Here is a 15,674-nt window from a genome sequence, read left to right as displayed (position 1 = left end):
TTCGATCCAATTTGTGCACTCGTTTCACATGGCATGCATGCAGCTCCCCTCCGAATGAATCCAATCCTTCCAATAACCCTGAATGTAACCCACCCTCCCAGCAGCGTCACTTTCAGTCTCACACCCAAAACTCTCTCTATTTGCTCCCCAACCTCACACCATCTCCATTTTTGGAGGCTGCAAGGACCACATAGCAGGTCAAAATAATCTAAATACAATGTCAAAAAGACCAAAAATTAAGGAAGTGAATCAACTAGAACTTTACATTGTTAATTATTTCGGACATCCAAATTATGTAAATTTTTATTATTTAAAATTTTGATTTAATAAATATAATAGTGTATCAGATTTTAGTAATAGAATAGAAATAATAGAGTAGTATTAAGTAATTAAGTTTAAGGAGTTTAGGAATAGAGTAGAACTAAGTAATTAAGTTTAAGGAGTTTGAGAATAGAGTAGAACTAATTAGTTTATAAAGTCTGAATTTTTTATTAATAGTATGCTTTGTTTTGAGATGAAATGTATGACTAGTTGTTATTATGTTCTTGCTGGTTTGAATGAATGAAATCAGATTATTATTATTATTATTATTATTATTATTATTATTATTATTATTATTATTATTATTATTTGTTGGAAGAAAATTCGAATTAATATATTTTTATTTTAATTGTATTGTACTAGAAGAAGTAGAAATATGAATTTAGAATCTACTAGAAATATAAATTTATAATATTTAAGTTAAAAAAAATTTAATAAATTATTCTTGATCATTGATAATTGAATGGAATATATGTAATGTAACATAATAGGATAATTTTGACAATAAATAGAAGACCGAACCTAAAACACAAATTTAATATATTGTTTTATGATTCTTATTAATAATAACGTCGTTTTTAAAAATTAATAATAATAATAATAATAATAATAATAATAATAATAATAATAATAATAATAATCTTACTCTGGTTATGATGTTCTTATATATATGCTTTGAAAAAAAAAAATATATATATATATATATATATGTATATATAAGTTTTTTAAATAATTTATGACGATTAAATTTATTCTGGTTATGCATAAGCTGGGTGCAAAATATAATTTTACTGGTAGCAATAATGGATATGTGAGCATAATCATGTTATTGTTAATATAATTATGTACTGGTAGTTACAATGAAAATGTATATTGTAGGGTTTATGAATGTTGATATGTGATCACTTTTTGTTGCCGGATCCGTACAACCCAATTGTTGAGGCGCATTTATGGGAGACTGATTTTTACCATGTTTCTCATATTGGAGTCGTTCAATGCCAGTCAGCAATGATTAATACTCTGATCAAGAGATGGCAGCTAGAGACTCGCACATTTTATTTTCTGGTTGGTGAGTGTGCCGTGTCATTGAAGGATGTGGCGATGATTCTCAGTCTGCCGACAAATAGAATTCCGGTTATAGGACCAACCATGAGTAGTTTTGAGGCCTTGGAGGCCGAGTGCTTACACCACTTTGGTGTTGCACTGAGGAAGATGGACTGTAGAGGAAGCTTTATAAAACTGACGTGGATTAGGGGTTTGAAGGATTGCACAGTGTTGACTAATGATATTCAGATTCAGAGGTATGTCAAGTGTCACATAATGTTGTTATTTGGGACAATTCTGTTTGCTGACAAGTCTGGTGCAGCGGTGCATTAGAAATTTCTGCCTTTACTCCGTAACTTTCCTGGGATCATACAGTTTAGTTGGGATTCGGCATGCCTCGCGCACTTGAATAGATCATTGTGTAGGGCAACTCGTGTCGACTACAAGGAGATGGATGGTCCACTTACACTTTTGCTTACTTGGGCTTGGATCCGTCTCCCATTTCTTGCCCCGATTCCTGGCAATCCCCGAATGTTTCCGATTGCAAACAGGTAAAATGAATTAATGTATGCGTTGAAATCTCTACTAGAAATTGTATTCTATTTTTTACATAATTAGTTAAATAAGAGATTTTTTATCGCAGGTGGCGCAACTGGGAACGTGAAAATTATGCCAAAGCATACTGCTCACATGGGATCCGGCCAAGCCAGTTGGTGTAAGCCTCACCCCGTTCGCGTAGTCGTTCATAGCGCATTTGGTACTCCCGAATCGTCCTTGAATATCCTATGTTAAGAAACATTGAACCATGAACAACATTCTATTCCATCGAATTTATAATAATAAAAGAGTGCCTGTAATTCAAACTTACTGATATTGACGATAAGCTTCCGCAGGTAAGGTGCCTTGAACTTCCTCAAGAAATTCGACTCAATATGCTTTATACAAAACATATAGAAAGCTCTAGGAGGAGACCAAGCCTCATTACTGCGAGCAATAGCTGACCCGATGGAATCGTGTCGATCAAAGATAAGTCCTACACCATCGCGTGTCACCACATGTTGGCATAAGTTACTTAGAAAAAAGTACCACACCTCAAAAGTCTCTCCCTCCACTATGGCAAATGCAATAGGTACAATATTGTTATTTTCATCTTGTGAAACTGCTACCAATAAACAACCCTTGTATTTTTCATACAAATGAGTCCCGTCCACCTGCACAACTGGCTTGCAATGTCTGAATGCCCTTATACAAGGATAATAACTCCAGAAGACTCGGTGCAGTACACGGATATCAGGAACCAAATCATCCCCCTGGTACGCAGGCATTGTTTCGAAGTGAACCACTGCTGACGGCTCCTTGTGACACATAGCCTCAAACCATATAGGCAAGGCTTCGTATGATGCTTCCCAACCTCCGAAGATTGACTCCACCACCTTCTGCTTTGCCAACCATGCTTTGCGATAACTGATGGTGTAGTTAAACTTCAACTGTACTTTCGCAATGACTGATTTTATCTTTATAGATGGGTCAATCTCTACCAATGGCTTAATTGCTTCTGCAACTGTCTTGGAATCCAGTTTCGAATGGTCTTGAGAAATACTAGATCTGGTACAAGTGTGACTACCATTGTACCTCCTTATCTCCCAACAGTACTTCTTCTGTATTTTGGTAACCCTGATCAGCCAATCACAACCTGCACCATATTGTGTACATTTAGCATAGAATGTCGTCGGTTCCGACTCAAACGCCCTATAGTCTACACCTCTATGGATGGTATAATCCTTCATCGCCTTGATTACTACCTCCCTTGAACTGAATTCTATTCCAACCGTGAATTCACCATCCACCACAGCAAGAAGCTCTGCTACAATCACACAGCAAGATATGTATTCTTGTAAATAATAATCATCTATATTTTAACAGATATAATTAAAGTCTATATTTTAGCTATCTTATCTACCTAAAGACCTAGTAAATATAGTCCATACTAAATAACTAATAACTTATAAAATAATAAAAGGCATGTTACATAAATTATAATTCATAGATAACATACTTTACTCTTCTGATCTTATTGATCTACTACCCCAAACTATCACATAACTATCTTTCTTTACATACATGCATTCATGTATTGAGGAAACTCTGGTGTGTAAGAACCGCGACTAATCAACCGGTTAATTAAGTGATTAATTGTCCAAGTTAGATTCCGAAAAGTTAGAGAGAAAATTTGAGAATTTAAAGGTGATTTTTGGACTCAGTGGGTTTTTCTGAGTCAGAAAATGTGCCTTTTGCGAAAAATCATGAAAGACCGCAAAACGGTAGTTGAACCGGTTAAACCGGTTCAAGTCTGCCCGGTACTGCATGAGAAAAAGTGAAAATTGGCAAAAACATTAGAAAAATGTTAGAAATGGAAAATTGGGCATTAATTTTAAAGGTTTGACCTGAAGTTGGGACAAACGGGCTAAAAACGCTAACGAATTGGACCGGGCCCAAGTTGGGCCCAAGCCCAACATATAAATACACTTAAGTGAACCTATTTCAGCCACATTCACCCTCATAACTTAAACACAACAGCAGCTGAAGTGAGGAGAGAGGTGAGAGCTTTCCACCATTGTTACTATTCACTTCAAACTTGCAAAGCTCATATCTTGAGATAGAGAGCTCCGATCGCCGCACCGTTTGCAGCTACGCGTTCCTTGTGCAGAGCTCTACAAAACCCACCCAAGAAACCCTCAAGGTAATCACAAAATCTTCCCAGTTTCTCTCTTGAAAATTTCGGGTACTTAGGGTTTGTGCCTAAATGAGTTTTTGTGATTCTTGGTATTTAGGTTTGCTCTAATCCTTGTTTAGCCTTGGATTCTTGGTAGTAAATCTATGGGAGAAGGTAAGAGCCACTAAACCTTTGTGAATTTATGTATAATTGGAAACGTAGTTTGATTTGAGGTGATTTATATGTATATAGTTTGATTATTGTGGCTTTGGGAGCTCTTGGAACTTAATTGTGCTTAGTGGAATGGATGTGAAAGCTTGGAATTTGGTTGAAAGCTATTTGATGATCAATTTGAGTTTTGGTGCAAAAAGAAAAATCGGCCAATGTATGGTTTCGGTTTCCTCTATGTAGTATATAATATTCATGGACACATAGGCTAGTGACCAATAAGATAGGTTGAACTAAAATGATGGTTGGTGTGTTAAATGTTGATGAATTGATGAATGTTGGGTTGATTGTGATGAATTTTAATGATATGATGATGTTAAATGAGTGAATTGATTGGAAGTTAGTTCCTTATGATAATTGTAGTGTTATGATTTATGAAATGGTGGGTTTGATGGTGATTTTGATCATAAGTGTTATATAAGTGATGTTGGAATTGAGAGTAATGAAATGAGAAGGAGAATGTGGTAAGGTTGGTATATTATGATACAACAGGTACATTTTGATGAAAAGTGGTGTTTTGAATGGCTTGAGGTGGTTTGGTAGGGGTATGGTAATGAATTTTGGAAATTGTGAAGTTTGGAAAAAATTGAATTTTTGATGAACTTTGTACGATCATAACTCTTGCCTTGATTTTTGAAATTGCTTGAAATTTGTTTAGAATCAAAGATCCTTGAAAATTATTTAGATCAATATAAAATTTGTGAAAATTGGAAGTTTGTAGAGGAAGTTATGATCCTTCAAAGTTGGTGTTAAAAATCTGAAATTCTGCAAAGTTGCAGAATTTCATGATTTCTGATGTGTGCGGACGCACACCCTCGTACGGACGCACACCCTCGTGCGGACGCACACCCTGCAAATATTTTGACATGTGTGAATGCACACATCTGTGCGCACGCACAGACAGGGGAGTGCGTTCTGTTCGCAGCGCCAGCACAGCTTGTGCGCGCACACATTTAAGGAAAAACTTTAACCTGTGCGGACGCACACGTCTGTGCGCCACACACGTTGGGAAGGTCAGTCTGTTAGGGGCGCTGGCATAAGTTGTGCGAGTGCACAGATCCTTGTAAAAATTGACACCTGTGCGTACGCACACCCCTGTGCATACGCACGCATTTAAAAACTCTCAGGAATGTGCGCACGCACAAACCCTTGTGCGGCTACACACGTCCTGTTCCTCAAAATTTTATTTGTTTTCAACTATTCTACCTTCCCAACAAGGTTGTAAGCTTCTAAAACACTATTTTAAGAGTTTTGGGCTTAATTTTGACTATTAGAATAAGGGATCTAACTTATGGTTGCTAGAACACGGTTTTATGATAAATTAGAAAATAGAGGCTTAGGTTTCTGGCGTGCTGAGAATGATTTGACGTTGGGTGGAGGATGAGTGATATATGAGATAAGGAATGATGAACTTTTGACATTGGAAACTGAGTTATGAAAGGGACAGTGGTTGAGGTGAGTCGAGGACTCGAATTGAGACGATGGATCTCTGGATACTGAAAATGTTTTCTGAAAACCACTGAAATATTGTTTTTACTGAGAATATGAGACGCTATGCGCCCGACAGGGACAGAGGTTGGATCCCGCCTGTCGAGGTAGCGACGGTGGCGTAAGGGCGGTGGTTCGTCCCGCTTGCATTGAGATGTGAGGTCTGTGGCAAGAGTATCCCGCTCGCATCCCTTCGGACCTATAGAGCGTGCAGGCGCCGGTACCTGGACAGTGATCCAGGCACTATATCTCGGGGTTCCCATATGAGAAATCTGAAGGGCGACGTCTCCATGGAGATGTGTCGGGTTGGCAGTTGAACCGACAATGTGATATCACAGCCAGTAGGGCAGGCATTCATCATATGCATTTTCTATCTGTTTGCTTGCTTTGCCGACTTGAATTTTGTATGCCTAATTGATTAACATGTCTAATTGCTTACTTGATCTACTTGTCTTGTATGCTTTTACTTGTGAATTACTTGCATTGTTATTAATTGTGCTTTCTACTGGGATTGAGGAGGTTCGGAAGGCGGTGGCAATGGGATCGCATGGAGGATAGGTTGGTGAAGGCTGTGGGACAGCGGTGTTTGGTTAGAATAGAAATCCCTTAAGATAGATTACCCGGTTTATTTAATGATAAGGTAATTATTATGCTTATTTGTTTTTTGAATGCTTTAATCTTGAATCTTGTGATGGATATGGAGCTTAGGATTGCCTTTGGTGTTCCGGGATCTTATATCCTACATCACTGGGCACTGTTACCATATTGAGAACCTCCGGTTCTCATTCCATATCTTTGTTGTATTTTTCAGATGCAGGTCACAACCCACCTCGGTGAGTTGCTTGGGATGGTGACATAAGCGGAGGATCTTGGATTTCTTTTGGAGTCTTTTTGGTTTTTCTGTTTATACATCTCTCTTTTGTATTTTGTTTTGCCTAGAGGCTTGTATTATGAGAGAAAAACTGTATAAGCTGCTTTTAAACTGTTAGGTTTCCATATGGTTCTGTATACTTGTATATGGCTAGCTAGCTTAAACTCCGCGAGTTGTGGCTAGTTTCCTATGATATTATGTACTTATATTTTGATATATCTTGTTTGTTTCTTGTGTCTTGAGCTAGTAGCTTCGTTAGTACGTTTTGCACTTTTCAAATCCTAATTTTGTGCTATATCTTTCATCGGGCTTCTAGATATTACATTATTCTTCCATATATTATACGTATGAGCTTAGAACTGTCGTGACCTCTGATTAACCTTTGCTTTACGACGCGAGGTAAGGCTTAGGCTAATTAGGGTGTTACATTTAGTGGTATCATAGCGGTTCATCCTCGTAAGCCTGAGGGATGGACCGATTGTGCTTCATTGCATACTCTGTGTGTCTTTTCTTTAATGCTATTAGGTTATCTACTGGATATATGCATAGCATGGTTGTTTGTGAGTGCCTGTTTGGGATAATTGAAACACTAGGCTTTTGATATTGAGACTGGTCACCTTAATATCGATTGTTTGGTGTAGACAGGAACCCTACATGGCCACTTGCGGGCGAGGTCGAACATGTACGTGAGAGAGTAGGAATGAGCAACCAACTGATAACCATGCCAAGTTCATGGCGGCCATGGCTAACTTAGCAAACACCATGGAAGCAAATGCTGCTGCGACTCTGCAAGCTGTGCAGAGGTTAGGCCAACCGGCGGGGAATGGCAATGGGAACAGAGAAGGAAATGCCTGATGCACGGAAAACTTGTCTCACAACAAATTTTCTTCGGCAAGTGTACCGAATTTGTCGTCAAGTAAAAACTCACAATAGAGTGAGGTTGAATCCCATAGGGATTGATTGATCAAGAAACTTTAATTAGAGGAATGTTCTAGTTGAGCGAATCAGAATTTGAGTTGAGAATTGCAGAAAATTAAATGGCGAGAAAGTAAATAACAGAAATGTAAATGCTAGAAATAAAGAGCTGAATGTAGATGACGGAAAGTAAATTGCAGAATCTTAAATGGGAATGGGGTAATTGCTCATAAAAGTAAATGACAGAAATTAAAGAGAATGGGTAAGATCAGAAATGGGAAGTTCATTGGGCTCAGGAGATGTTGCATTCTCCGGATCAATTTCATTTTCATCTCTTCCTCAATCAATGCACTCATTGATCTCCTTGGCAATCTTAAGTGATCGAATTACAATTCCTTGTAATTCAATATCTCAAATCTTGATCAATAGCCAATTCCTTGGTCAATTGCTCATGAGAAGAGATGAAGTATAGTCACTGATTATACCACATGCATTTCCCAAATCAAGTGTTGAGAGGATTATACACTACAAGAAAACAGCTCTATTGCCACGCTTTTAAAGCGTGGCAAAAAGTTATAAAAAGCGTGGCGATAGCTTTTTGCCACGCTTTTTGAGCTACCGCCACGCTTTTTCAAACCTATCGCCACGCTTTTTTTTTACCACGCTTTTTATAGATTGCCACGTTTAAAAGCGTGGCCGCAGGTAGGAGATATGGCCACGCTTTTAAAGCGTGGCCGCAGATAGGAGATACGGCCACGCTTTAGAAGCGTGGCAATAGAGGGAGATACGGCCACGCTTTAGAAGCGTGGGAATAGAAGGAGATACGGCCACGCTTTTAAAGCGTGGCAATAACAAGAGATACTGCCATTAAATCACAAAGCTCACTATCATTGCTGTCATGTTGAAAAAGAAATTCTACTGAAGTTCACATATCAAATACCCAACACATTCAGAATTGTATCAAAGTTGATATTAATTATTAAGAGATAAATCCAAAATAAACTGTCTTACACCAGTAATCAAATCATTCCATTAGTAGTATCTTTCTATGATCTACTGTACCATAACCAAAATAATCATTCTAGAGACATCAATTGAAACCTAAAAGGTTGTCAAGAACTATACAATGGCATAAGAAACTTGAACAATACTAAACTAGTAACACAAGGTGTATTCCGAAACGATCAAGGAGCATGAAATCAATCAGCCTAAGCACGTTCACCACAGATGCGGCGAGCAAGCTAAATGTCTTTGGGCATTGTGGTGACCTCTTGGCATGGATGGCACACAAGTTGGTGTCCTCAAACAAACCAACCATGTAGGCTTCAGCAGCTTCGTGGAAAGCAAGTACAGCATGGCTCTGGGACCTCAAATCAGTTTGCAAACATAATAAATCAATCAATAAATAGGAATCATTACATATTTTACAGCAAAAAATAACCCAACGCACCAGGACTAAGAACTAGAAAATTTTTCATAAAAGAACTAATCCTATAACCTTGTAGCAACTTCATGTTGTAAGTAGGACTACTGAAATTAATAAAATAGTGAACTTACCTAAATATCAATATTATTTTGTTCAAAATCCTCAAATAAAAATTTAACTTCTCCATTAGAATATAAGGGTCATAAATTGTTTCAAAGCCATTTAACATTTGCCAAATTCTCTTATTAATTAAGCCTCTAATATTAAGTTATCTTATAAGACCACTTGCCCGTGTATAATGAAATTCAGATCAATTACAAAAAGGAAAAAAACAAAACACAGCACTATCATATGGAATAGTTTCAAAAGAACATGCAAGAACCAAGCATTTAACACAAGATTAGCATTAAACATCATGGTTGAGCCAACAAAATGTAGTAAGATAGATAATAAAAATAAATTAAACAGATATCAAAGGGAGGCCAACCTTGGGTGCTAGATAACAGAGTCTTCTTCCACCAGTGTCAAAGAAAAAGAAAAATCCGATGGGTCATCATATGGAATGTAAGTAGGTTTGAAAGATGCAAAGTTCGCAAGGTACAACCAATTCGAGGATGTAATCAGCACATTCTCACATGTAATATCCCCTGCAGAAATACAAGTACACTACAAAACAAAATAGGACATGCAATCCCATAATGTTGACATTAGCAATTCAGATATGAAGAAAATTGTACCTAAAATCTGGCCTTGAAATAAGACTCCTTATTAGCTAAAAATCAAATACACTCTGCATTAGGAATGTCAGCGAGCTTTATCTTAGATATCTGCATGAATGCATAATATTTAACCCCAATATAATAGAAATTTCATTAAACTTTTAAGGTAAGAAAAGCACAGGTCACTATGTCATGCTCCTCCATAAGCAATAAGGTGATGCACTAGTCCATCAAAGATTTTTTATCCTTATGATGATGTCATTTGCTGCCATCTTGTGTTACAAAGTTCTTCATATTTGTTGCAGAAAGATTCATTGAAAAATTCAAATGATTAAGATACTTACTGTCCAATCAAAATTTTTCGAACACCATTCTCAGCAGGAATTTTAATTATAATCTGAAGTGAATGAGAACAGCAACAGAAACAGAAACAGGGTAAGCAATTTTCTTAACAAAATTAAATTTGATAACTAAAATAATCCATTCAAAAGCTAAACCTGCGCAGCTTAAAATTAAATTAAATAGTTTTCTATTGCAGATCCCACTGATGACAAGGCTTCCATTTAGTAAAATCAGAAAAAAATCAAAACAAATAATCAGAACCAACAATAAATAATCATAACCAAAAATCAGAACAATCAAAACAGAAACAAATCCTCAAAAAAAGAATCTGAACAAATAATTAAAAAATCATAACAAAAAATTAAATAATTTAAAGTTTACCTAAATGAGAAAAAATCAAATAATTAGAAGTTTAGAAAAATAAAAGGGTTTATTTAGGTTCCTTGAAACCATAAAATGATTTATTAATACCAAGGATCATAAAAGGTCCATAGAATTAGAATTTAGAAGGTGCAGAGAGTAGTATAAGAAGTTATTGCTAAGTACTATTATACTGAACCTGACTCCATTGATTGCAATTTCAGAGAAAAAAAGAGAAAGCATTAACAGAAATATAAACAAACAAAGAAAGCAGAAGCATGACAGGAATATCAGAAGTGTTGTATCAGCTGTACACTAAGGCAATAGTGTTATTAGCATACATGCTCATAGAACTTGTCCTCCTTTTTCAATACCTCAAATTAGACAAACGCAGCAGCACCACAATCACCACAACCCAGTATCTCAGATTCATTGAAGAGAAGAACACCACAATTCTCTACATCTAGAGCATGATGCAGCAACTCAATCCTGTTGAATGCAGAGTTTCTTTTGCAAGTTTCTTCCAGGTCTCAGTATCTTTGTTAAACCTAAATCAAACAAAGACGCTTCTTCAACAAATACGCAGATACAAGATCCTCACAAAGTCAAAATAGTATATCTAATATTACTATAGTAGAGAAATAGAGAAGACTTAGATTACTAGCTCAACAACTTGTTTGGAGGCCTCAAAATCTGCAAGTTTAATGCAACCTTTATTATCTACAAGAATATTGGCCCCTTGAAATTGATTACAATTGAACATTAGTAACTTAAAAAAAGGAGATCTGACATGCTAATCAATGATACTACAAGAAAAATCACCTTAATATCTCTGTGCATTATATTTGATATTATTTTGGGTGTGAAAGGAAAAGGTAAAACTATGGGAGTAGTGTTTCAAACTTTGGTGTCAAGATTCAAAACGTTCAAGACACAACTCAAAATAAGAATAGAATCATCAACAGAAGCAATTGCTATTTAAAATTGAACTTATACAGAACAACTTGGAGAAGTAGGTAGGCTAGTCTGAGTCTAACACCAATCATTAGAGTCTCGAAACAAAAACCTATTACTTTTTTTTCCTGATTTAAACTGCCTATGTATATATTATTCGTGGTTAATTTACAGAACAATCAAAGAATACAGTAGTGAAGTAATACATTCTTTATTCTCCTCACTATGCGGAGTTCCCACATCCGATATCATACTAGCGCTACTGATACCAGGAGAAAAGCAAACATACCACGAGTTCATTCCCACAACTATTGCTGCTGAGTTCATTCCCATACCATGAGGAACTGTCAGCATTATTTTCGAGCCTGTCTCTTGCAGATCTCTTCGTCCCAGCAGAGGCATATGAACCTAAGAAAGAAGCATCTGTTGCTGATACATCCCTCTTCACAACCTAAATTCAAATGCAAAATAGATAGGCTCATTAGTATAAATGAAGTTATGCCGAACATAAAATAAAATGTGAAAAATAAGAGTGAGAACATGAACATTTTCTCCTCTAACAATCATAAACACAGAATTTTAAAATAAAAAATCATCGATAATATCATAGAAGGTGTGTCACATTCGATAAAATCAAATCAAAATTAGAAGCATCGTTCAATTGAGTAAGTAGAAAGGAGCCAATTCAAAGAAAAAATAGGGGGGAAATGAAAATATAAGGAAAGTTCAGCTAAAAGAAAAGTAGCACAAAGTACTCAAATCAGTTCATTTTACACAAATCAAAATGAACCCTAACTTCACAAAATGAATTCAAGTGAAAAATCTTTCTTCGGTTACGAATACCAGCCAATTCGGACGCGAAGCATGAAAACAATAATGGAGCAAGCGAGAAAAGCAAGCAGATACGTCCCAGATCCCGTTGAAGTTGAAGGTTGAAAACCTTTCAAGGCTCTGTTTGGAACTGAAACGCGTGTGGAGAGAGAGAGAGAAGGAGGAGAGAGAGGGAGAGTAGGGGAATTAGTTGTGGTGGAACTGAGCTTAAAGTTCGGTGTGTTCTGCTGTTGAAACTGTAGCGGTTGGGGTTTGGAGCTGGGAGGAGGTCTGTATGAGAACGCCATATGCATGCAGTGAGTGAGGACTTCGAAGGTGGTGGAAGATTGAGCAAGATGACGAGGGAGGAGGGCAGAGAATGCAAGCAGAGGAGAGAGTGAGCGACAGGGAATGTGAGCGCCAGCAGAGATGGGTTAGGGGAGACGACGGAGGGAGCGCCGGTAGAGGAGAGAGTGCAAGCACCGACGATGAGCTCTATCTGAGTTGGGGATGAGCAACAGAGCCCGAGTGTTAGGGTTTCAAAGTGTTAGTGTAAGTGTCAAGGGAGAAGAGTAGAAGAGTCTGATGAGTATTGTAGCGTGTTGGACTTTAATTTAGGGAGCTTTTTTTTTAATGGAACCTTTTCGCCACGTTTTTTTAGGGGTGTCAAGATAAAAAACTTTTCGCCACGTTTTTTTAGGGGTTCCAAGGTCAAAAACTTTTTGCCACATTTTAAAAGTGTCCCTGTTTCTCTCTATGGCCACGCTTTTGAAGCGTGGCAAAAAAAAGCATGGCCAAATCTCTAATCAATTGTCACCCTCATAAAAACGTGGCGAGAGACCCTTTTAGCCACGCTTTTTAAGCGTAGCAAGAAAAAACGTGGCCAAATCTCTAATCAATCGCTACCCTCGTAAAAGCGTGGCCATTGACCACTTTTGGCCACGCTTTTAAAGCGTGGCAAAAAAAAACGTGGCCATATGCCTTTTTTCTTGTAGTGATAGTCACATATCCATCCAAACCCAATTTGGTCCAGCATGAGAAAGCATTCCTAGCATGATCTCTTCATTCCTCTTTCAAGGTTCAGAAGAGATCCAAGTTTGAATAGCTTCTCTTCCAAGATAACTACCCAATTGGATGAAGATCGAAAGCTTTCAAGTAAAATCAAGAGAAAAGATAGAAGAAGAATAATGAAAACTAGTATTGATCCATCAAATTACAACAGAGCTCCCTAACCCAATGAAAGGGGTTTAGTTGTTCATAGCTCTGGAAAATGAAAACAAAGATGGAGAATACATGATGAAACTAGAAGTGCAGAGAAAGTAAAATACAGAGAGTAATTCTATGCCAAGAGGCTCCCTATAATTTCCTACCTTTCTAATTCAAAGCTACTCCTATATATACTACTCTTCTGTTCTTCTAGTTGGCTCTTCAAGTCTTGGGTATGGGCCTTTGGATCTTGAGTTTGAAGCAGTTCTCTTTTTCATTGGGCTTAGCTTTGCTTGCAGAGAGAAAGTGTGAAGTGAGAAGGGACTTTAGCTCAGGACGTTAGGGGTGTTAACGTTAAGTGAAAATGTGGGTTCGAGAACGTTAGTGACAATCACCTTTTTCACTAACGTTCCTCTCCAAAGTAAGAGCCACGTTAACTTCAATATTAGTGGCACAAACATTGCCACTAACGTTGCCTCTATGCCCTTCGCACACGTTACTGGGACTTACCTTTCCCAGTAACGTTGAGAAGTCTCCCCCTTCCTTACGTTAGAGTCCACGTTAACTTAGTTAACGTGGCTCTTTTAACGTAGGCTTGCCAACCTTCGAGAACGTTAGTGACACTTACCTTTGTCACTAACGTTCCAATGTGCCCCTATTTCTCACGTTAAAGTCCACGTTAACTAGGTTAATGTGGCTTCTAACGTGGCCATGCTAGCCATCTCCAACGTTAGTGATAAAGTTGAGTGTCACTAATGTTGGCTCATCATTCCCTTATCCACGTTAGCTTCCACGTTAACTAAGTTAACGTGGGAGTTAACATGGCTCATAGTGGCTTGTGTGGGCTCCTTCCAACGTTAGTGACAATGTTAGGTGTCACTAACGTTGGCGATCACCTTCCTTCTTCACGTTAGCTTCCACGTTAACTAGGTTAACGTGGGAGTTAACGTGGCTTATTGGGGCTTGTGTGGGTTAATCCCAACGTTAGTGACAATGTTTGGTGTCACTAACGTTGTCGATCACCTACTTTCTTCACGTTAGCTTCCACGTTAACTAGGTTAACGTGGGAGTTAACGTGGCTCTTTGTGACTTGGCCATTGTTAGTGACAAAGTTGAATGTCACTAACGTTGGCTTCCCCTTTACTTCTTGTTAGAGCCCACGTTAACTAAGTTAACGTGGCTCTTAACGTGGCCACTCATGAGCTTGGTCCAACGTTAGTGACAAAGGTAAGTGTCACTAATGTTGGCTCCATTTCCTTTCCTCCACGTTAGAGTTCACGTTAACTTAGTTAACGTGACTCTTAACGTGGGCAATGATGGCTTCGAGAGCGTTATTGGCGATTACTTTTCTCATTAACTTTGCAAGTTACTCCCATTCCACGTTAGGAGTTACATTAATTAGATTAACGTGGCTGCTAACATGGTTCTTCCTTGCTTCCTTTGTCCTGAAATCAAGCAATAGAGTGCATCAAAGTTCTAGTCCAAGTCATGGGAAGTAAAACATCCAATTTGTCATTAAATTCATGCAAAATCCTCATGAAATCATGTAAAGTGCACAATGTATGCTTGAATCAAGATGTAAGTGAATATCTACCCAAAACTAGCTTATTTTCTAAGGAAATGCATGAAACTACCCTAAAAATAGTAAAGAAAAGGTCAGTGAAACTGGCCAAAATACCCTGGCATCACAACACCAAACTTAAAGCTTGCTTGTCCCTAAGCAAGTACTGGAACAAGAGAATGATGAATGGAATGCCAAGAGAAATGAGTCATTCTTATGGAGGTCATGTCCTTGGTTTTATGGTGGTTTCATGCATAGCAACTTAGATTCATTCCTTTACTGGCTTTCAGACCTTTATCATGTCTAAGAATACTCACAATGATTGCATCCCATGAGACTTTTATTCATTGATCCTTTTGTTGTCATTTCAGGGCTTATTTGTGTTCTTAGGCTAAGTGCTCTGTAAGGGGGCGACTCTTTAAGATAAGCTTTCAGCCAACACTCCCGAACCAGTTGGTTCAAGGTGCTAGGTGTTAAGACACCCCTAAGGACTTACTCCCTCAAGTGTCTTTCCCCCATACATACACACCACATGCATATAGTTTATTTATTTTCTTTTCTTGAGACCTTGGTGTCCAGTACCTCTTTGGGTTACTAAATGCTCTGTGGTGAAGATTACTCTTGATAGTGGACTTTCAGCTGATAATCCTGAGTTAGTTAACCCAAGTTACCAAGTGATAAGGCACCCCTAAGAGCTTATTCATCCAAGTAGATCC

General features: G+C 37.8%; 2 protein-coding genes across 2 annotated transcripts; one reads left to right on the top strand and one right to left on the bottom strand.

Annotated features, from left to right (window-relative positions):
- The first annotated feature begins 1,209 nt into the window (after positions 1-1,209).
- Positions 1,210-2,029, top strand: LOC140179281 (protein MAIN-LIKE 2-like). Its single transcript, XM_072217990.1, has 3 exons — positions 1,210-1,689; positions 1,791-1,916; positions 2,009-2,029. Exons 1-3 carry the CDS (start codon positions 1,210-1,212, stop codon positions 2,027-2,029), a joined length of 627 nt encoding a protein of 208 aa, XP_072074091.1.
- Positions 2,030-2,032: 3 nt separating this feature from the next.
- On the bottom strand, positions 2,033-3,152 carry LOC112748681 (uncharacterized). The gene is made up of 2 exons (XM_025796922.1): positions 2,234-3,152; positions 2,033-2,148 (listed from the first exon to the last, which is right to left on the bottom strand). Exons 1-2 carry the CDS (start codon positions 3,150-3,152, stop codon positions 2,033-2,035), a joined length of 1,035 nt encoding a protein of 344 aa, XP_025652707.1.
- Between the last annotated feature and the right edge of the window lie 12,522 nt (positions 3,153-15,674).

The sequence above is a fragment of the Arachis hypogaea genome, chromosome 15, assembly GCF_003086295.3.
Source record: "Arachis hypogaea cultivar Tifrunner chromosome 15, arahy.Tifrunner.gnm2.J5K5, whole genome shotgun sequence".
NCBI classification, from domain to species: Eukaryota; Viridiplantae; Streptophyta; class Magnoliopsida; order Fabales; family Fabaceae; genus Arachis; species Arachis hypogaea.
This window is presented reverse-complemented; position numbering and strand designations above follow the sequence as displayed.